Here is a 21652-nt window from a genome sequence, read left to right as displayed (position 1 = left end):
CAACTAATTACACGAGTGTAATTAGTACATAATGTAAAAGTCTGACGAGAAATGTAAGGAAACAATAATTTAACCCCTCCTAACTTGAACTTTAATTGCAGCTTCCAGTTGAGTATCAAATCGATAACATAAAAGTTAAATGAGTGTAATGGGTACATAATATGAGAATCTAATGAAAAATATAAGGAAACAATAAAATGTTTAAATGTTCATGGTGGAACATTTTTATATAGAATGACGAAAATTTGAAGAACAGTTTTGAGTATACATACACTGTAAAAGAAACGAGCTCTGCCTCTTTCTAAAACCACCCTGCGTAAAATAATTGCTTTTAAAATAAAGTAAACGCACGTTACCGAAAGGAAGCAGAGGATCGGAAGTAAGGACACGAGAAAGCGGGATACTGTGCGCGAAAAGGGAGCCGAAGCAGCGAGTGGGAGGACGACCGAGATACGGTATCGTTATCGTTACACTTAAATCTAATACGGATGAAATTCCAAGGCAGCGGGCTTACAAATGGACGCCAGCACGAGGACGTCCGCGGCTTCCTGCTCCGGCGTTCCGATCAACGGCGACGATCAGCTGTTACGCGGCCCACCCACACACCCACTTGCACACCTGAACACACCGGACCCGGTCTCGCTCGTGCACCAGGCATCCGATCCCGTTGAGACGTGTCCGTAACCAGTCCACCGCGCCAGACATAATCGGGACACTTCTTTATATAGCGATTATTACGCTGACGCGCCGTGTTCCTGCTTGTCGTCGTGATGCGTGCTCGAACAGCGCCGTGTACTTTTTGATAACGTTTAAGAACCGAAATCCCGTGTAATCGATGGACACCGTAATGATAAAGTACCCAAAACGACGCGTCTTTCGTAGAAATGGATACGCTTGACGTAGTGTACCGATTTTGTTATTCTGGCGTTCGAATCACCAGTCAGCCCTCGTTAACGTTATCGAGGGAGGTACACTATTCCAGGAATTGTCGACTGTTATTACTGGACTGCAGATATTCATGCATTTATGGGAAATTTTAATTTTCGAAAAACTATGTAATACAGTTAATATGCAAATATACAGGGTGTTTGGCTACCCCTGGGAAAAATTTTAATGGGGGATTCTAGAGACCAAAATAAAACGAAAATCAAGAATACCAATTTGAATTCTTTTCTCGAAAATGCGCACGATTTCGGGGGTATGTCTATTCACCAAAAATGATTGTAATTGACCCTCGCAACTGAAAATAATTTTTCCAAAACGATTTGAAATTTTTTTTTTCCGTTGAAAAATTTCACACCTTCTCCAATCTAAGAAACGATCTCTATATATTAAAATTTCAACTCAGTACCTTAAAAGTCGAAAGAAACACGTGTCTTTCCTAGATCTTTGGTCGTCTATCAATACACCAGAACGTTTAAATAACCAGATTCGGAATATCAAAGAACGTCATTGTCAATACGTCGTCGCGTGCAACTCTCATCCGGAAATAATTAATATGTACTGTTATCGATCCCAGGAAGAGGAAGCTCGAAGGCTGTAGACAGGGAAAAGGCTCGAGAATTAAGAGAGATATAAATATAAACGGATTACTTTTTCTTTCATCGTGACTAGAAAGACGATGCCGATGTAAAGTAGATCTCGCCTATAATATGACAATATGTATGCCGAGAGAGCGTCGTAATAGAGTTCACCTAAATCACGAGCATAATACGGACCCGGGGTGGCTCGAACGAGAACTGGGATTATAAAGACAATGACCCCGAAAGCAAGTCAGGTACGGACCGGTACGATAATTCAAAAGGATATCTAATTCATACGAGAAACTTGTTTTTTATTCCCGCTATAAGAAACAAGTCATCTTAGATAGAGGGGAAAAAAGGAAAAAAGAACGGCTGCCGGACGACGAATAAATTACCAAGTTTCACAACTTCCGCCGCTATGGAATCGTGAACGCCTCTCTTACGACAACCGCCGCTATCCAATTCGACCTATCTAAAAAGATTATGGTCGACGGAGGTTACCCCTATGCGTTCGCGACGAATCAAGAGAAATCTAAACGGACAAAAACCCGCATCGTGTCCTCACAGGCCTCCGGAAAGAGGATCGAGACGAGGATTCAAGTAACTAGTTCTTCTCTGCAGCTCCGTGCAACAGGGTAGGCCCATATTGTGCCAATTAGGTGAAAAGTATAAATAAATATGTACATATGACATAGAAATTTTAATACCTTTAGCAATACTGATTATCATTCTGTATTTATTAGGATCTATGTTTCTCAACCTTTTCCTCCCTCCAATAGGGAAAACCTCTAGGTCTCCAATTTGTTTGATAAAAATATTGAAATGTAAGAAAATGTCAGAAATGGTTAAACCTAGTTAAGGCTAGTTCTAGCTAAGAATTATTTTACTTAATGTTGACTTTTACCAAATTGGTAAATGGAAATTAGCTTTCCTCTAAAACATTTAAAAAATAATGAACCATTGGAGGATTTCATAAATTTTCAAATAATTACATTGACATATAATTATTAGTTTAAACTTGCAGAGGGTCGCAACAGCTCCAATAATTCACTTAAGGGTTAACCTTTTGACACAGAAGCTTAACCACTGGAATTACTGGCTCTACAGTGTATAGAAACATGGCTCTAAGAACTGTTGCTACGAAAAAAAACAGAAACTTTTACTTTGAGAAGTGTAACTAATAATAATATGAATAATAACGTCAATATTATACCATTATACAGAATGGTGCAATAGGCGAAGCGTAGCTACGCTGTTATTAAGAATAATCTACAAGGGTATAGGGAGGCCAGTTGAAGATTTACGAACAGATTATGTAGCTAAAGATAGGTTAAAACAATGAAAGATGATTCAGGATGAAGGTATTAGCCGCATGCTTAAAGGAAATGGTAGTGGGAAGAGAGCGGATACGATTAAGTAAGAGATTGTAATAGTGACGCGAAGCGTGTGTTAAATAACTACTAAATTTGGCGAAGTGAAAGATAGAAGGTTCCCAGATTCGATGTCCTTTGGTTTTCATCTGTGGAACCATGTTAAAACAAAAGTATAAAAACAGATTATATAGGACTCAATGATTTTTTTGTAACAATTAAATTTGTCAATAAATTAACCGCTGCAGTTATAATGCATCGACACAAAACACCCGACCACAATGTGTTGACATTGATACGTTGTGTTTATGTGTTCACATTTGTTATAAGATGTACATAGCGTAAGGAAGAATGGGGGGAAAAGGGGTAAGAAAGGGAGGAATGGACGAGAGGATAATGAGAAAAAGTGCAAGAGAACGAAAACCATGTAAGAAAATATACAATTTGGTGTCAAAGGGCTGTATGTATATCACCTACGCACCCTAATAAAGGAAAACTGAAACTGAATCATTCTATAAACTATAAACATGCACTCTTCACACCTAGTCATACCTGCAGAAGATAAATAAATAATTAAAGGGAAATGACCGATTCAGCGACGGAACAAGACGCGTTTACCTCACACAGTGCTCCCCCAAGCACCTCTTCGCACAGAAGCGACCGGAGGTCCCAAGCTCCGGATCGGTCGGTCGCATAATTCACGGCGTCGGGGACGTTGCCCGCGCGATTCGATCGCGCGCCGTATTCGGCGGAGGCGCGAGATAGCGAGCGGAAAGAATAAGGGCGCCGCGAGCCCTCCGGTAGCGTGGCAAGCGTGTGTACCGTCCGCGAACCGAAAGGGGGGGAATCCGTCGACTGGGCGTTCTTTAAGATGGCCGATCTCTTCGCGGCGCGAAATCAATATTGTTGGATTGGCTCGATAACGCCTCGTAAATATAATAAAGCCCTCGGAGAACCCTCTTTCCCTCGTGGTTCGAAGATCCGCGCGGCGCAAGCGGGGCGAGCGCAGCCTAACAGAGATAATGGTCGAAGCCCTGGGCACCCGGTAGGCCTCTGGTGGAGGGGTTCGCGATGGAAGAAGGGCCCCAACCCCCTCTACTCGCGTTGCATCTCGCTCCCTCCTCCTTCGGACGCAACACGTCGCGGCCAGACCCGCCGGCCACCGCAACAACCGAGTCAGTGAGATTCAGCCCGAGCCGGCGAACGGTTCGCTCTCGGCGCGTCCTTTGCATCCGCTCGCGCCAGCGTCGCGTCGCACTCGTCGTACTCGCCGTGTCGTGTTCTACGAACCCCCCGACGAGCGTGTGTGGTCCTCTGGCTCCGCCACCGGGCGCGCGGTTCTCCAGGAACGCGATAAAAACGAAACTCTGTTCGATCGAACCGGCCGATCGAGGGGGGGGACCATCGAGCGCGACACCCGAAGATCGAAACGGTTCGGGTGTTTCTCGGTGAGGGATCGCCCGGTTGTTCGACGGTGTTGAGTGTCCGGAAGGGATCCGTGGTCGTCGACGGTGTGGATTCGAGCACCAGAGGACACGGATCGCGGCGGAAGGTCGCTCGGGGAGCAGTCGAGCGAGCAACGAGCACGCGGAGACTTCGACGACCGGTACGAGGATGTCGCACTCCGCGGACCACCCTGACTGTCGTTGTCGTCACCGTGTACCGGTGACGACGATCCTCGCGGCGATCTTGCGGTGAGATCGCGACCCCCGCGCCTCGAGCTCCGTGCTGTGTAAATGGACGACTTGTCTTCGATTTCGTCGCGATCGGTACCAAGTAGATCGGTATCAGTGTGGCCCAGTGAACGACGGGGAAACGTGACAAGAGTCGCGGCGAGGAAAGTTACGAAGGATAGCGATATTGTTTTTAGCGACGAAGAGGAATCGGTTTGTTGAAAGAGTGGCATGTTCGGTTCTAATCGAAGTTCGGTGAACGATGATCGCGGGAATGACAGCGAGGTCGTCGTCGGATGAACCCAGAAACGTGTGATCGTAGAACGACGGTGAAAAAGCAATCGAGTGAACCCGGGAAATAGTAACGCGCGTGTGCATATATGCTACGCTTCGCACGACGCTCGTGGGAAGCTGTACGAATCACGGATTAATGCACGCCGGAAATCGCAGCATGGAGGACATAGTGAGTATATCATAGCTTTTCTACGGTGCACGGTCCTTCGCTACGAAAATCGCGCTGGTCGATAGGAACTTCTGCGTACGAGTAAAACACGCTCGCGACGACTATTAACGCGTTCACTGCCGGATGAAAACCGTATAATTTTGATTTTAGGCCATTGTAAACTACGTAATCTGAAATTTGTTTCAGTACTTGTTTTTCTAATTTTGCTAAAATTCACAACTCCTACCCAAATTTATTTCTCTCTGCATCTTAACTTGGGAATGTCAATGACGTAGCAGTCAAAGTATTACAAAATTCTGTCAATGAATAAATAGAAACTTGAGTTAATCATCGTAATCCCTGAGACGAGATGCGATCGAAATTTTCGTTCAATAAAAATTTAAGTTCGAATTAATCTCCAGCAGGTATAACGCACTGGCGCCAACGTTTTTTTTAAGATACACTTTGTGGTATAACTTTCGTAAGAGGCCACAATCGGTGACTACGGTGATCGTGATATTAATACGTTGTCATTTTTTAATACAAGTTTTCAAACAAGCATCGAAGCGTAAGTTGATGTTTTATCGTGGTGCAATTCGACAGTTTCAGAACAAATTCCGCTGTCACTTGTTTCATGTGCATATCACTGAAAATTTTTTCGGATTAGGTACCAACTTTGTCAGCTACTTCCTTGATTGTGATTCGACGATTAACAATGGCTTTTTCCTTAACTTCACTTTTTCATTGATCGTTAATGAACCAATGTTTGTGAACCGCTCGTTCGTGGATATTAGACTCGTCAAAAATCTTTTACAATATTTTCACTACCTTAACACTTAACGGACGTGTCACGTAAATTTACGTTTTTCCATTTTAACTTTTTAGAGCAGGCCACGTAGATTTACGTTTTTTATTTTTATTACGCTTTATTACGTGGTTCATCCTAGGAAGTCAGAATCGACTAGAGTAGAAAGTAGAACAAGCGACAGTATAAATTAAAAATTTTTCAATTCTGTGCAAAAGTATCTATTTTGTATTACATCTTACGAACAATGGTAGAATGTCAAACATTATACACGACTTTCAGTACTAGCCACTGTGTACGAAAGACTTTGACGAAAACCATTAAAAAATCGTGAAATTCATACTTCCGAAAGGTATCATCGCTTATGAATGATCGATATTATTACTGTGGGTCGCGATTAAGTGAGCATTGGCCAATTGTTTAGCACGTCACGAATCACCTCGGCGATCGTCTAAACGTAAGCACGCCGTAATCACAGGTTCTACGAAAATGATGTACGATCATCGAACAGCGCAACGTCATAGTTCGTAATTACAAGAGGAATGCTTTGCATGCGCATGAGTAAGGCGTCAGACTGTGTATCGAAACGAGATGTGCAATTATTCGAAAACAAACATCGTTAGAAAGCGTGCAGATAGAGGACTCGCGATCCGCTGAAAGGCGATCGTTCGATCGCGGATCCACGACCTTTTGTGTTCCTTACAGGTGTACCGCCTAACGCGTTAAGAATTCCGTTTAAAACAGTCGTTTACATAAGACTTCTGACGTTACGTAAGAATTTCGGTGGGGAACTGGTTGCTGAAAGGGTGACGTACGCGTAGGTGATTGAATATGTTGATTCCGTTGGCAGCTGTCAACTCTAATCGATAACCGTACACGAACGATTGATACTCTACCTATTATGCCTATACCGGTACCCGATACTCGATATAAATGATACTTTACCCTTTCGAGTAAAAGTATCGGTCGGTGGTCGAATGCATATATTCTGAAACTTGGTTATTCTATTCACGACGGAGATAGACATCTTTCTCAGCGTTTCACATAAATGCATCGCGTTGCAAATAAAACAGTCTGTACGAACGTGTACGAGTATCCCGATAGTTCCGAGTTGCCAGGCACAGGTAGTGAAAATTGTCACATGACGTTCATTCTATTCAACGAACGTTCGTCGATCGTCCCCGAAAGAGTAAAATCCGATTTATCGGACAAAGCGCGGATCAAAGGCGACGAACAAAACTCTCGAACGAAAGGACGCGGACTGGTCGAGGCACGGTCTTAAACTAATGTTTGATCTTTGCGTTGCCGAGGGTTTAAATCCGATTTCCTGGCCGGAATGTGATTCGAGAAGAATGAATAGAACTTCGACCGGGTAAACAGACCTGATTCCCAGTCTTGGTCTAATTGAGAAGTTGGGTTAGTCGGGATTACGGATGTTCCACCGTCCTGTTGGATAAGTTAAAACCGATTTCCTGAACGGAACTTTGAACTTTGACCGAGCTTAACCGAGGACTAATTAAAATCTGAACTGCAATTCGACTTTATATTTATTTTTATTTAATCAATTTCTATAGTAACTTTTATACTCTTTATTTGATCAATTTTTATACTTATAGTGATCACTGTTATTATTGTAAAACGATGCTCGGTAGTGTAAAATTGTTTTTGTTTACGTTTAGTAATAGTGATTGCTACAGTCTTGACCTGGTTTAGTGGTTGGAAAGATAAAAATCAGAGAAACAAAAATAAAATTAATAAAAATGGCTACTGTAACCCTTGAATGCAGACAATGGTGAAAATTGTTAATTTTATGAAATAAATCAATATGTAGATTTACATATTTAGAAGTATAAATCGGTGGTGCATAGAAATTTAGTGACTGTAAGAGAGGCTGAAATTTTGTATGTCCTCTGATTAAATTGTAAAGGAAAGTTATGTTTGCAATAGTTACACGAGTATCCAATGGTAGCAAATTTAGGTCTAAGATCTGGTTATATTGACTACTGCCATTACATACTTCTATTTACCCTATTTGGTCCTCAAGTAGCATTATACGATCGAAGAGGTTAAGATATCTCGCGTCATGGACCATTGGCCGCCAATCGCCTAGCACGTGTCGTGGATCGCTGAACACCAATCAGAGTTATTTTAATTGCTCGACTGAACAATTAAACGACTGAGAGAAGCATGCTGTGGATGGTAGCCTATAACCTCTGTTATCTATAATAGTAAAGTAGAGGAAAAGGTAGGATTATCAGATAGGGTAGAAATATAAGACACTAAGGTTTTAAGCCATATGCAACACAGCAGAAAATTAATGGTACATCATAAAAGTTCAATTTTGCATTAATTTAAAAAAAAGTAACAAATTCATAGGTTCATAAGATCCACAATATTAATACTTACGCACTTTATTTCACATGAACTGCATGAGTATAAATATTTTGGACGTTACGAAACCTACGAATTGTTCATTTTTGTTTAAATTAATGCAAAATTGAATTTCTAGAAAATGGGGTGGTTATACGAGATACCATTATTTTTCTGTAGTGTTGCATATAACTTAAAACATTAGTGTCTCACATTCTCATTAATATAAATATTGTGGAGCTTACGAAACCTATGAAATTTTCATTTTTTCTTTTAAATTAACATAAAATCGAACCTCTGGAAAATGTGGTGGTAATACGAGACAGCAGTTTTGTTGTTCAAATTTATAAAAATTTTGACTAATCTGAGAGTCTCTAGATTAGAAAATAGAAACTGTATCTCGGATTCTAACAACTTCCTGTGATCCTGTTATCCTCTGCTTCGTATCGCGCAGAACCGGAGGCAAAACAGATCCCGAAAGGAGACGTAAAGGGTCGCGAGATAAAGATTGTACGATGAATTGCGCGGAGAAATCGCACGTGGGAACCGGCAAATGAAAGTCGTAAAAGAAGAGGGACCCCGCGTGGAGGAACCTGCCAGAAGTACTCTGGATGGATGAGCGTCGACGCGCGTGACAGCCGGCGTATTAAGGGAACGTACAGACAAATTTCCGAACCTTGGACGCAAAAAACGCGTCCGCTCGCGGAGACGAAACTCTTCTGGGGAAGAAGGGTACAGCATCGGTCGGTGGCTCGTTACGCCCTGGTCGATTAGTCTTCCGAGAGAGGCTCTCTCTTCTCCTCGCCAGGCAACGCGCTCGCGTACGCTCTTGGAGCATCGTGCGCGCCGCGCGACGGAGGAGCAAATTCATTAAAACCGGTTCATTTAATAGGCACGCGCATTACGCGCTCGCAGAAAATTTGAGAGGAAAGACAGACGCGCTCGGGCTCGAACGATTCTGATGATCATCCTTGCGGTCTTTCGCGGCGAACGAGGATGGGGTCTCTCGGAGTCGTAAAGAAAGTTCCGCGAAACGGAACGCGCGCGCGGTGCGTTAACGGTAAAGGGGTTGATTGTGATCGACGTGATCCTAATGAGCCAGACCATCTGATTGGATCGCATGTAGGATTTATTATCAAGTAGCTGAATTGCTTGTACTTCGTGCGGGATTATAATTTGTAACCAGTCGCAGAAGACGTTTGCTAAACAGGAACTAATCTCGGATGGAACTTCTCTTCGCTCGTCTATTGCGAATTCCTTAGGATCGGTTTACGGATTCGATGCCGTACCAATTCTTTTTAAAACGGGGTGAATAAGTACTTGGAATTGTTCGTGTGACTTGTGAAAAATATTGCACAGTGTTTTGGCAGATATTCCGGTTTGATTGGGGCGGAAAGTATTTTATTTAAACGTTGATCTTTGGAAATAATTAGTAATGAATGAATTTAGCTGCTCTAAAACACTGGTTCTTAACCTGTGGTCTGCATATAGGTAGATCTCTGGAAAATGTTCTAGCAATAGCTTAAAATTTAAAATTCTCCAACAGTTTCTTCCAAAAATGAAATTTGTGAATGTATGGACTCATTATAGTAGGTACTCTTTTACGCAAAAAATGCAAAATAAAAAATATATTTTTACAATTGTCTATCTAGGCCCTATTGCTCTATCTGCATCCTGTACAAATATGTATCATAAATGACAAATTTGCATAAACATCCGGTGTCTAGTCAAGATAAAACTTTAATCCTATGTCTACACTACCTAAACATATCATTTCAATTCACCTGGTACTAAGAGAAAACTAGACAAAGAAATTCATAGCAATGTCTAATAAGAATATTTCTGATAACATTAGGAATCCATATATTTTTGTAAAACAACCCTTCCCTATTTTTTTTTTGTATTCAATTGTATATGAACCTGGTGGAACAAAATACACAGAAAACTGTTGAGTATCCACTACACGATGCTATCTTTTAACAAGATCACAAATCTTTCAATATACAAAATTCTACATATGTAATTCGGTAACTTGAAGGAACCCTTTTCGTCACTGATGCAATGGAATCAAAATGTCTAAAACCTTTGACAAAATACACGAAGATAAAGAAATCCAAGTGCCTGGAAGCGTCCCATACCCGTCCCGTCGACGCAAATCACGCAAATTTCTGACTCGTCCGTTTCTTCCATCGAGACATGCATTAGTGTCGGCCAACATCCGAGGGAAATGCTTCTCAGGACAAAAGGACTCCGACGTCCCACCAGTCGGTCAATTAGTCCTGAGAAAGTGCGCGGCAATAGAAGTGCTTCGCGGCTGTGTTCGAGCGTGTGCGAACAGCAGACGCGTTCGCGCACGGTGCGCTTATTAGTTGGCATTGGTCGACTCTCGCGCCTTGTTCGCTCGGGACAATGAGGCGGGGATTGCATATTGTTGTTTATATTTACGCGTCGCAGCATAAATCTTCGTTTAACTCGCATTCAGAGGACGGCGACGATACGGCCGAACGTGTACGCGCTTGGCCGACGCGAGCGGATCGCTAAGAGCCACGAGCTTCGTCGCGCGGACGAGCTTCGTCACGGATAAAGCGCGGTCTTCATTAAACCTAACCCTCTTTGCGTGCCGGACGACCATTAAGGACCAAGAACCAACCTACGACTAATTTGTACTGTAAATGAGATCTCGTGGAATCGTTACCCCCCGTGAAACAAAACGCCGACCGACGGGGCTCTGGCAAGATCTTTCCTTGGGGACTTCGAAGACTGATCACACGCGCGGACGCCATTTTTGTTGGCCTGTTCTTGTTCTGGAAATATTTAGTCCTGGATCTTGTAATCTTTTCAGTCTCGATGCTTTTTACCCCTTTAATGGCATGCAAACTTCGTGTGTGAGATCAGAATTGCACTTTGGGCCTGCTAGTGAGGCAACCTTAGCAGGCCCTAAACTTAACACGTTGACTGCCAAGACCAAAATTTTGATTATAGATAATTGTAAACTGCGTAACTTAAAATTTGACTTAGTACTTAGTCAATTTAAAAATTTAAAGATTTATGAATCTTATTAGAAGTTACTTTCTTTGACATTTCAACTTAAGAATTAGTTTCTTTTTAATTCTATAGTGTAAAGTCTTGTCACCCATCATACATGGCCGATGTGACAGTCAAAGTGTTAAACACCAGTCGAGGAGTGTATGTATAGGAATACGTAGTCGATCGAGTACTTGTGAGAGAGCGTAGCCCTCTACTGGCGAGTGTCGCCACAACTTTACGCGATGGCTGACGATGGTACAATATTGGATCGTCAATGACGTTTCATAAAGATAAAAAGACAAATTTGTTAGATCAATAAAGAAAACACAAGATTTTGTTTTGTTTCTAGGTAATGTTTAACCAAACTTTGATCTTAAGAGCTGAAAATTGTCTGAAAATTATTAGAATGAACAAGGATAAGCTGGGCGACTTTAAGAAGGCGTGATCGCGCCAGTGTCCAGATCTCAAACCGATTAAGCTCTTATACTTACGGGTAAGGAAGATATGTGACAGAAATTGCAAGAAAGAAGTTGAAACCAGATATCGAAGGAGCCATCAATGAAATTAGTTCAGCGAACGCGTGAGAATATGCATGCCGAGAGACGTTTGACTCATCAGTGTTTTGTGCAGTAATATTACTATGCAACGAAATGTTATTTGTATTTTCTCCAATACGTGTTAATTTTAACTGAAAACACAGATTTTGTTTATTTTTAATTTGTAATACGAGTTAAAGAGGCGATAATAATCCTAACACTGGCTCCTCACGAGACCCACTAGGTGTTCTAGATGCAGTGCACGTGTAATTTAATGAAGTGATTGACTACCTTCGGTAATACTAGCTTGTGTGCACTCAATACCTCGTAATCTCAATCTCTTCTAATGTAAGTTATGAGGCCAATCTCTTGCATCCAAAAGCATCTAAAGGCAAATATAACGTATAGCGATTGCACATTCCTTTTTCAGTAGATTCCAATTTGATATTTTATTGAACATCAATCGGAAAGAATCAATAGAAAATCCCAACAAGACTACAAGATAGTTTACACAGTTACCTAGAATGTATCATATAAAATAACATATTGTCTTCAATAAATCCGGTCTATATTATTTTTAAAATATTTTTTAATCCACATTGTAAGGTTGAACTATAAATAAATATAAAGTTTATACTTTCATCAAACAAACAATATTGTATGAAGCACGATTGATATAAACAGCTATATAAAAATTCCCGAATGTGACATAAAAATTAAACCAAAATTTACCTCCAACATCAAACTTGTATTGCAAAAATCGAAGCCTAGATATTGTATGGTGGACAGTTTATTTTGGCGGACTTGGTAAACGTAATAAATAATTTAATTAGTCATGCTACAATTACGCGCCCCGCTCGACCAGGTTCATTGTTTAAACAACTTACTCATCGATCTTACTCACGGTCTTCGCGATTCGCGTTATACCAATATTGTTACAACCTGTTTGAGAACTCAACTTGATAAATCGCGCAATGTACATATACCCAACCTCCCACGTTACAAGAGAAACAACTCGATTAGCGGAAACCACCATCGTTTAATAGCCGTTTCTCGTCTGGCATCGCGATTTTAAAACCGCTTCCCGCTTGAAATTTTCTTGTACATGGGTTCCGCGCCGACGATCTACACACGGGGGAACTCCATGCCCCTGGGCCACGATCGCCTCTAACACGCCGTGAAATTGCAAGCACGGCGACTACGGCTCGCTCGATGGAAATTGCAGTCGAACGTGTTGAACGTTTCGAACTCGGTAAACTCCGATGACATTGTTGGCCTCTGCTGTAATGACGCAATTTCAGAGACATTAATCATCGCGTTAAAACCACACGTGGAAATCTTCGATACTCTTGGCGAACCATCTTACCCGACATAACCTTTCAACCGTTAACTTTTACACGAACGACGTATCTTTCACATTTTTCTAATTCATTTTTTCACTTCTCATTTCACATTTTTCATTTTGCTAATCTCACTTAGTCATAATACGACAACTATACTCTTAGATTCACAAATTCTCAACTTCTTCGACAGCGAACAAGCACAAGAAATAGACGATTCTTCTAGCCCCCAAAGCCAGCTCTGTTAATCCTTTTATTTACTTATCTACATTTTAGTGTATTATTTATATTTCTTGCTTTACGAACCAAGAAAATCCTCCGTTTTATGAATTTACTATTACATTTGCGAATTCTAGAAGCAAAGAAAGGGCTCAATATTAATTTTCTTCAAGACTAAACTTTCGCGCGTACTATTATTCCTTTAACTAGAAGCAAAAGTACCAGTTAGTGCATACGTATTCCCCACAGAGCTCCATCATTTCGCTAACAGATGATGATGGCCTGTCGTTGGAAAAAGCACCCGCGTTTAAAAGACGAAACTTACAAATGGCACGGATAATGACACGACGGCGCCAGCGTTCAAAGGACGAGGGAACGCAGAAACGACCGAGTTACTCGTTTCTGCCCGTAATGCGCGTGTAACGTTTCCGCGAATTGAGACATTAACTTCGGACGTACAATCGCGATGGGGACTTGGGCGAGCGACATCGCCGTGGCTCAACGAGATTTCGTAGTTTTCCACGGCGACTATCGCGCAAGAAAGCACAGGGACGTTGATGACTACCCTTGGCGATCGTTTCGATGCAATTTTCACCGGGTCGACCTACCTGCTTATGCTCGCCGCGATCAAGCGTACACCTATCTGCGGCGAGAGCATTTATATCACGGTGGGCAGATGCAGAGGCGTGCGCAATATTTTGCCTGTCTACGAGTAGCTTTCAGAGGATACAGCTATCAGTAAATTGCCGTCGTGAAATTACGAATATCGTGGCTCGTATTTCACGGCACGAGAATTATTTCGCGTACGAACGGAAATTTATCGGCCGGACCGGCGTTAATTCTACGCAGCGACGGCGCGTTGTTTCGCCCGGCGTATTCGGCGACGCGATTATCTGGGAATTTTCGGTACAGAGAGACCCCCGGATAGCGCCCTTTATGGCCGATAGTCTTATTTCCAATGCATTTCATTGTAACTGTTTTATATCAAAGGGTCAACAAACCCGTAAACAAATAAATAAATAATACATTTCTTCACGTATCTATTGTTTCAATTTCTCTGGTACAAATAAATACACCATAATTGTAGTTCTAATGTTAAAAAAGTAAACAGATACGGAATATTTATCAGTTGTAGTGTAGTTGGAGTATCTATTAGCATCTTAAAGGGGCATAATATTGATATCGATCAATGCATTTATCGGTTAAAAAACTACTAAATCACAAATAATTAGAAGAAAACGATATTTCGACTGTTCGAGCAGCCCTGCTTTATGCCAACAGAAAACGCGGAACCCCTAAAAACAAGTAACCGATCTTTCCAGCGTTTTTAAAGGTGAAAGGCCCCTTAAGTAAACGAAACCCCCGATCGTTTACGTATGCCATGTCAGTTCGCTCCAAACGTATCAAAGCCACGCGCCGAACCTGCGATCGTCGTTGGCTTCTTCCGCGCGTATTCTGCTCACGCGCCGTATAATCTCCCGGAATTTTTGTTCACGAAAACGACGCCGTTGTAACGGGGCCGGGGCGATTATCTTACGCTGGCCAGCGTATGCACGGCGGTCCTGCAGGGAACGAAGGGACCGAAGAGTGGCGGAGATCTAACGCGAATTCGTAAATCTCGTGCGGCGGCGGCGGCGGCGGCGGCGACGACACAAATGCGCTCTGAATTCTGATCCGAATCGGCTCCGATCCTCCTCTATCCTTTCCACCGCCGACGCCACGCGCTTTGTTCTTTCTTTTCTCGCGGCGGACGTGTCTCTACGCATTCGAAATTCAGCGGGGCGCGTCGCGATCGCCGAAGGGGAGGATCCACGATGGCGCGAGGGAACGCCGTCACCGGTCTTCGCGCCAGATAAATCTCAGTCGCGATCTGCCTCCGGGAACGTCGTTATCTTGCGTGTATGCACGCACACTCCGACCGCCTATGGTTCGTCGCGCTAAAATGGACTATCGCGTATCGAGTTGCATCGGGGTGCGGGCCTCGACGGTGGGAAGAAACACGTGGACCAGCCATTATCGATACACCGCGGCGGGGGTCGGCAAACTTTTCCCGCGAGGGACTGTAAATTGTAATCCCTCGCTGGCATTCGCTACTCTTTCCCTCGATATTGTACTACCGTCCCTTATATTGTAAATATATGCTCGATAATGGAAATTCGTACGTTAATGAAATAGTATTAATGAAAAGGTATTAATTCATTGCATGAAAAATCAAAAATTGTCAGAAATAAACCTTAAATAAAACAATTAAATTAACCTTAAATTAAAATAAAACAACTAAAATTCATGAACTTTATACATTTGGATCAACTCATAGATAGAAAATATAATTGTGTCTCTCACCCCACATGAATGGTCAGAACGTAACGAGAAATTCACTGCTTGAAGATATCAACGACGAAATAGTCGACTCTTTTTAATCTCAAAATATTTATAACCATCTTTATCTATCCATTCTTTAATATCTCCGTCTTTTTCTTTACAATTTAATCAGAGCAGATATAAAATGCCTGTTCACACATCCAGATCGTATCCTATTTTTCGTTTCTCACTCTTCAGTAACTCCAAGAAATGTTTAACAATTTATTCTTAGTAACAATTATAAAGACCATAGGCAGACGAGAATATCGATAATTTGTAGAAAAAAGAAAATTAAAAATATTCTACCTTTATAGATTTACGTGTAGATGGTAGCTGGGTAATTACTCGAGTTCGTTCCGGCACGAACGATATTGCGTTGACCTCGGTTCAACCGGAGCATACGCCAGCCACGGGGACGGGTAAATTGTTCTTTATTTTTTCGCGAGGTCAATTACGCCAACCGAATTTAATTAACGCGAGAGGAACTCGGGCAAGCTATCGATTAACCGCGACACGAATTACACGCTGCTTAATGATTAAAAATAAACAGTAAACGGGAACCGGACGGAGAGAGGCACATAATGTATCAATGCGAGAAAAATACGCGGTGATCACGCAACGCCATATGCCGCGGTGAACTTTATCACCGTGGATCACGAACGGCTCGCTCCGTGGATCGCATGGTTCGTTACAGTATCACCCTCGATCGCACAAATTTTCTACGCATCTGGTGCCGTTCCCCGCGAAGCAGCCGCGCGTGTCCTCGGAACACCGGAGAATTACGAAGCTGCGAGCTTTCCCTGGACGCTTTTTTCCATTTCGAACAGCTGCGTCGACTCTCGAGGGGAGGTCGCGACACGGACGAGCAATTTTCGAACGATATCCAGACCTCGAATTGTGGGAGGCGGACAGTACAAATAAACGGAACGTCGTTACAATTATGTGGCAAGTTAATTCTGTTGAAGTAAAGAGCTGAGGTAAACATTGGGGACGACGTTAAGTATTTGGAATAAGATGCTTTACGGCGAGTGATTCGTAAGGTGAACTTTTCTATCCTCCTTGGTGTTACTGAAGTGTGAGAGACGATATTTAAAATGGGATACGAGCTGGATTTGTGAGCTAGTATCTTATATCTAATTAAATTGTAAAGAAAAAGGTGGAGGTATTAAAGAATGGATAGATAATGGTAGGTTCATCTTTCCATGAACTCCAGCTCGCATTCATTTTTAAATGTCGTTTTTCACACTTCAGTGGCTCCAAGAGGGATCACCCCAGTTGGGAGGAATAGAAACATTCAACTTTAGAATCACGTTTGTATTAGGAACTGAAGAATTTATTAAATCGACATCCACGCGAGGAAATCTGATCATTAAAAAAAAAAAGAGTATCGTTTCCTGGTGGTTTCTGCGTTTCGATCTTGCGGTCATAGAAATCGCGATTTCCACCGACGATTTCGCGTTCCAGTGAAAGTCGCTCTTCCATCTCGCACGCGTCCCTCCGGAATCATTCGGAGATCCAGTTCTTGCGGTAATCCGGACGTGGAACGAGCAACTGGTAAACGTAGAAACAAGACCACGGTGCATACAGTTATTCTTTCTAAACGGATAAATTATTTATGAACGCTATTCTGGTTCTAAGCGTCCGGAATAACCCCCGTAGGTGCCCGTTGCGCGTCAACTCCCGCTGTTTCTAGCGCGGCCAGCGAACGTCCCGTTTCATATTTATGAACAGTTCTGCTCGTCGTAAAAGCGAATCTGTTTGCGTTCCTTTTGATATAGTGCGCTATAAAGATCCACGTTTGTCGCAAAGTATATTATCGACGTCTTCGGAAGCTGAAACATTAGAGAGAGTGTGCCCTGTAAACCTGAGGACGTTTGAATAGAAATAGTTGCAACAACGACAACGTTTTCTTAAAAATCTCGACTACTGTACGGAGCTATAAATATTACCCCCGAGCATATCTTTTCGCTCGTAAAATACGTTTTCATGCGCGCAATTAATCATCGTAATGTATGACGTGGAATTTTGAACAATAGTACGATAACCTTTTCAGAAGTCTCATTCTGTCTAAAAAAAAGTCTCATTCGTTGCATACTGAAATCATATTAATAACGTTTACCACTCTTGAATTAAAACAGTATTAACGTATCAATAAATACTGCAACGTATTCGTCTCTGTGTTGATTTTTCATAAAATATCGAATCGTTGTCGATTGTCCGCGACAACGTGCATATTTAACGGAATACGATACTGTCTTTTGTAAGTGCCGTTACTATGACACATTCTGAAAATACAGGGTGGACAAACACTTATGAGCCGTAGTGTGTGCAGAATGAAAAGTGAGTCACCGAGGATGCGGGGGCGGCCTGCACTCGGGTTTCCTCCATCGGGGGCTCACGCTAATTGGCAGTTATTTCCTATCCGACGTTTACCGGCGTCGCCGTATACGCAGCGGCGGCATGCATATGCATACGAAGCTTCTCTGGAAATTCTTGGACCGCGGTGCACGGATTCGCGCGATAGCGTGGCCCCCGCGACCCCGATGAACCGTCGGGTGACCAGAAGGAAGTATCCCGACGTGTACCGATGCACCCTCGCCAGGGGCCGTGTTCCACCGGGAAACCGCGAATCTATTTACATATCGCGGTGGCCCTTTGTGAGCTGACGAATCGATAACACGGACACGAATGTTCGCCGCTGCACTACGCAGCGATTCTCGAATATTTGGTGGTCGTCGGTGTCTTTCGGATCGATTCAGTGGAATGCAGAGGTCAGATTCGTGGGTAGAAAGGATCGTAGACCGAGATTCGATTACGGTCCTTGTTGGATACTTACTCCGAACGATTGAGCCATCCGAGACGTCGACAGACGCCATTTTGGTGACGGACACGCGTGTACTTTGGAGGTGCTACGAGATTTCTGGCTGTGAAACACGATTGTTTCTGTGTACGTGGATGTTTTGTTAGTATTGTTGTGACTTTGAAAGTAGGTTTTGAAACTGGGGATTTTGTTATAGCTCTGTTCGAGACATCGACAAATGTCTGTGCTCAGAGGTTCTACGAGATTTCTAACTATAAAACGTGATTAGTTTCTTATAAGTGAAATAAAGAAAATAAAAAATATAACAATATTATTTAGTTATCGTTACTTTAGAATATTTTCAAGGAATGCATGAGAACGTTAGAGGTATCTAGGAGACCAGTAGTTGTCGACCATTGACCTTACAGACTTGTGCCAAAAAAAGACTAATTTGCATCAGCTATTTCCTCTCTATAGATCAGGAGAACAATTCCCATTGATGCAAATATGCAGCTTGTCAAGGTAAAAGACAGGTTCTTTGTTCGAAGTTCGTTAAACTTATGCAAATATGTGGCGTTCCTTCCGTACCATACGTCGCAATAACTGTTCCTATCTTCATTTCGAAGAAATTCCTCCATCACACTAGAGTTTGTTATTTTTACAGAAAGATTAATCTATTCCAAAAGAAGAATAGTTTTAATAGTCTAGTCAAGAAGACTCCTATACAGAAACTTTGAGATAGATACATTAATATTTCCAAGATAATAAACGCTATTTTAATAAACACGCTATAAAACTCTCAGCTGCCTAACCAATGAAGGAACTCGAGTTCGACCGTGAAAAATAATTCGAAATAATTCAGCGTGCGTGTACGCGCGAGAAATAAAATTCTTATCTCAAAGAATGAAATATCACGAGCGAAAGGGTTAATTAAGAAACCGCTACCTCGCGAAGCTACGATTACCAGGCACGGTAAATCACGTGTACACGCGTTCTTAATGCGAGATCGCGCGGCAGGTTTGTACTCCATTTCGACAACACCGCGGCCGCCTAATTTATTAGTGTGTCGCCGCATAACCGGTGATATATCGGTAACAGGGGTACAATGTTTCTGTCGACGGAACGGAGGAAGGCCCGCATTTTTTAACGTGGTTCGCGAATTAACAAAAATCCGGAGGTGGTGGAGGGCCAGAGTAACAAGAAGCCACCGGGCGGATGCATGCATATTTATGCACGGCGTTTTCTTTTCGCGACGCTGATGGCACATAACGCATCTGGATCATCGCGAGGGGGTAACGCCTTCGTAAGATGAATGCAAGGGCAAGAAATGCCATTAGCTATCGCGGGAAATTTATCTTCCTCGACGCGAGATAGAAGCGTACTGCTTGCGAATCGGAGTCGACTTGCATCGCGCGGTCGCGTCATTATCAGTACTTAATCATTGTCAGGCATCGTCGCGACACCCCGGAGCACGTTAAAGCGACTTTCGCGCCTTCGGGCTCGTAGGCGTTGTCTATCACGCTGGGCGCCGACATTATTACGAGATTCCTCGTTAAATCATCGCAACGACTTCTTAATTAACTCGGTAGACGCTCGCGCGACGGAAGGATACGGACTCGGACGTAGCAGGTAGACGTTATGCGCGGGATAATGAAGACCTAACCCAGACCCCGAGCTCCGCGTAGTCGCTGATTTAACAGCGGTGCACGATAATTGCATTTGCCTTCGAGAATTGTAACGACATTAGGTTCCTTGGCAATGCGAGTAGTAGCAATCTTGCGAATGTTAGACAGAGATAGGATCTAAGGATGTTCTAGAGCAGACATTCTCATCAGAATTTACTATTTTTAAGAAAAATATTGCCATCCCTTTATGTGCCCCCTGAAATCAATCAACTTTTGCCTGACACTTTTTTTTCTATAACTACAATCAAAGTAACTTCGATGTACTCCAAATTGTTTACACTCGCATAATACTACGAAGCATTAAACGAAACTCGAAAGAAATTCTTATCATCACACCGCGTTATTACCTCAAACATTATAATGCGCCGCGCGTAAATTATGCGCTCGATGCACCCTGGCCCTTTTACGAGCAGTTTCCGCCATTTTCGCGGCTAAACGAGGCGAAACAAGCACAATGGGTACTACTATCAGCGATAAACGGCGTGCACAGGGAACGATTCGATACCCCGCGGCCGCGTCTCGCGACGTTATGGGTCGTAATCGTCGTCGGATAAATTCAGCGGCTTCTTAATTAGCGAATCGGCTGTTCTCGCGACGAAAGAGGGGAGGGGATCGCGAGAGATCCAGGGGAACGAGGAAGAGGCACACCGTGTACCGGCTCATGCATTATGTATAGTATGGAATACACCCGGTACTGGACGCCTAGGAACATTTACTGGCTACTGGAACGCCCGGTACGTGGCACCGGTACCAGCATTTATAGAAGTACGCAAATTGGTTGCAACCGCTGGCGCGAAAGCCCCACCGAGAGTATGCGAAGTCGTGAAATCGTGGAATGCTTCCAGCGACTCTCGTATAATCTCGCGCGGATAATTATAATTGTTAATCGTTCGGGGAGGAACTTCGAAGGCGTCGCGATCTTCGTGGTATTTGTGACGACGGGGCTTAATCGGGTCGAGGACGTTGTCGTTTCTTTTGCAGTGGAGTTCCTCGCGTTGCGACGTTCCGCGAAATTGTTGCGGTTTTTTGCGCCACGACGGCCACGGGAGGGCTGCTTGTGGTCATGAGTTGAAATCGAAACGGAGTAGGGAGGTATGTAAAGTGCTGCATTGAAAGTCAGCGCGATCGGAGACTTGATGTAAGGACGCCGGTACGCTGGAATTCTGAATTAACTTTTTGCTTTAAAGTTCTATTTATGGTGGGCTGGAATTCGTAGCACAACCGAGCAATGATTTTATATGAAATAGTAAAAAAAATTTGGTATAACATGTTTTTATCCGTGGCTTCGTATTCGAGAAAATCTTTGCGACTTTAAAGTTTGTTCATCTTCGTAAAGTGTTCTCGCGTTCCTCGGTGAACCGTTTCGTTCGCTACGATGATCAAAGGGTTAATTTGCCTAATTGAATATTCACATGGTCGTGCATAACAGATCCATATCTCGGGCATAAGAATTTTCACACACTTTCTTTGCGTTATGCAACACGCATAGTCTCATAAGGAG

General features: G+C 42.9%; 1 protein-coding gene across 1 annotated transcript in view; it reads left to right on the top strand.

Annotated features, from left to right (window-relative positions):
* Positions 1–4368: 4368 nt before the first annotated feature.
* Positions 4369–21652, top strand: part of LOC143342586 (uncharacterized) — a 99252-nt gene continuing 81968 nt past the window's right edge. Inside the window, exon 1 of the mRNA XM_076766632.1 lies at positions 4369–5029. Coding sequence (XP_076622747.1) covers positions 4997–5029 — 33 coding nt within the window. The 5' untranslated portion in view covers positions 4369–4996. The remainder of the gene's footprint in view (positions 5030–21652) is intronic.

Source organism: Colletes latitarsis, chromosome 6 (genome assembly GCF_051014445.1).
Source record: "Colletes latitarsis isolate SP2378_abdomen chromosome 6, iyColLati1, whole genome shotgun sequence".
Classification (NCBI taxonomy): Eukaryota; Metazoa; Arthropoda; class Insecta; order Hymenoptera; family Colletidae; genus Colletes; species Colletes latitarsis.
This window is presented reverse-complemented; position numbering and strand designations above follow the sequence as displayed.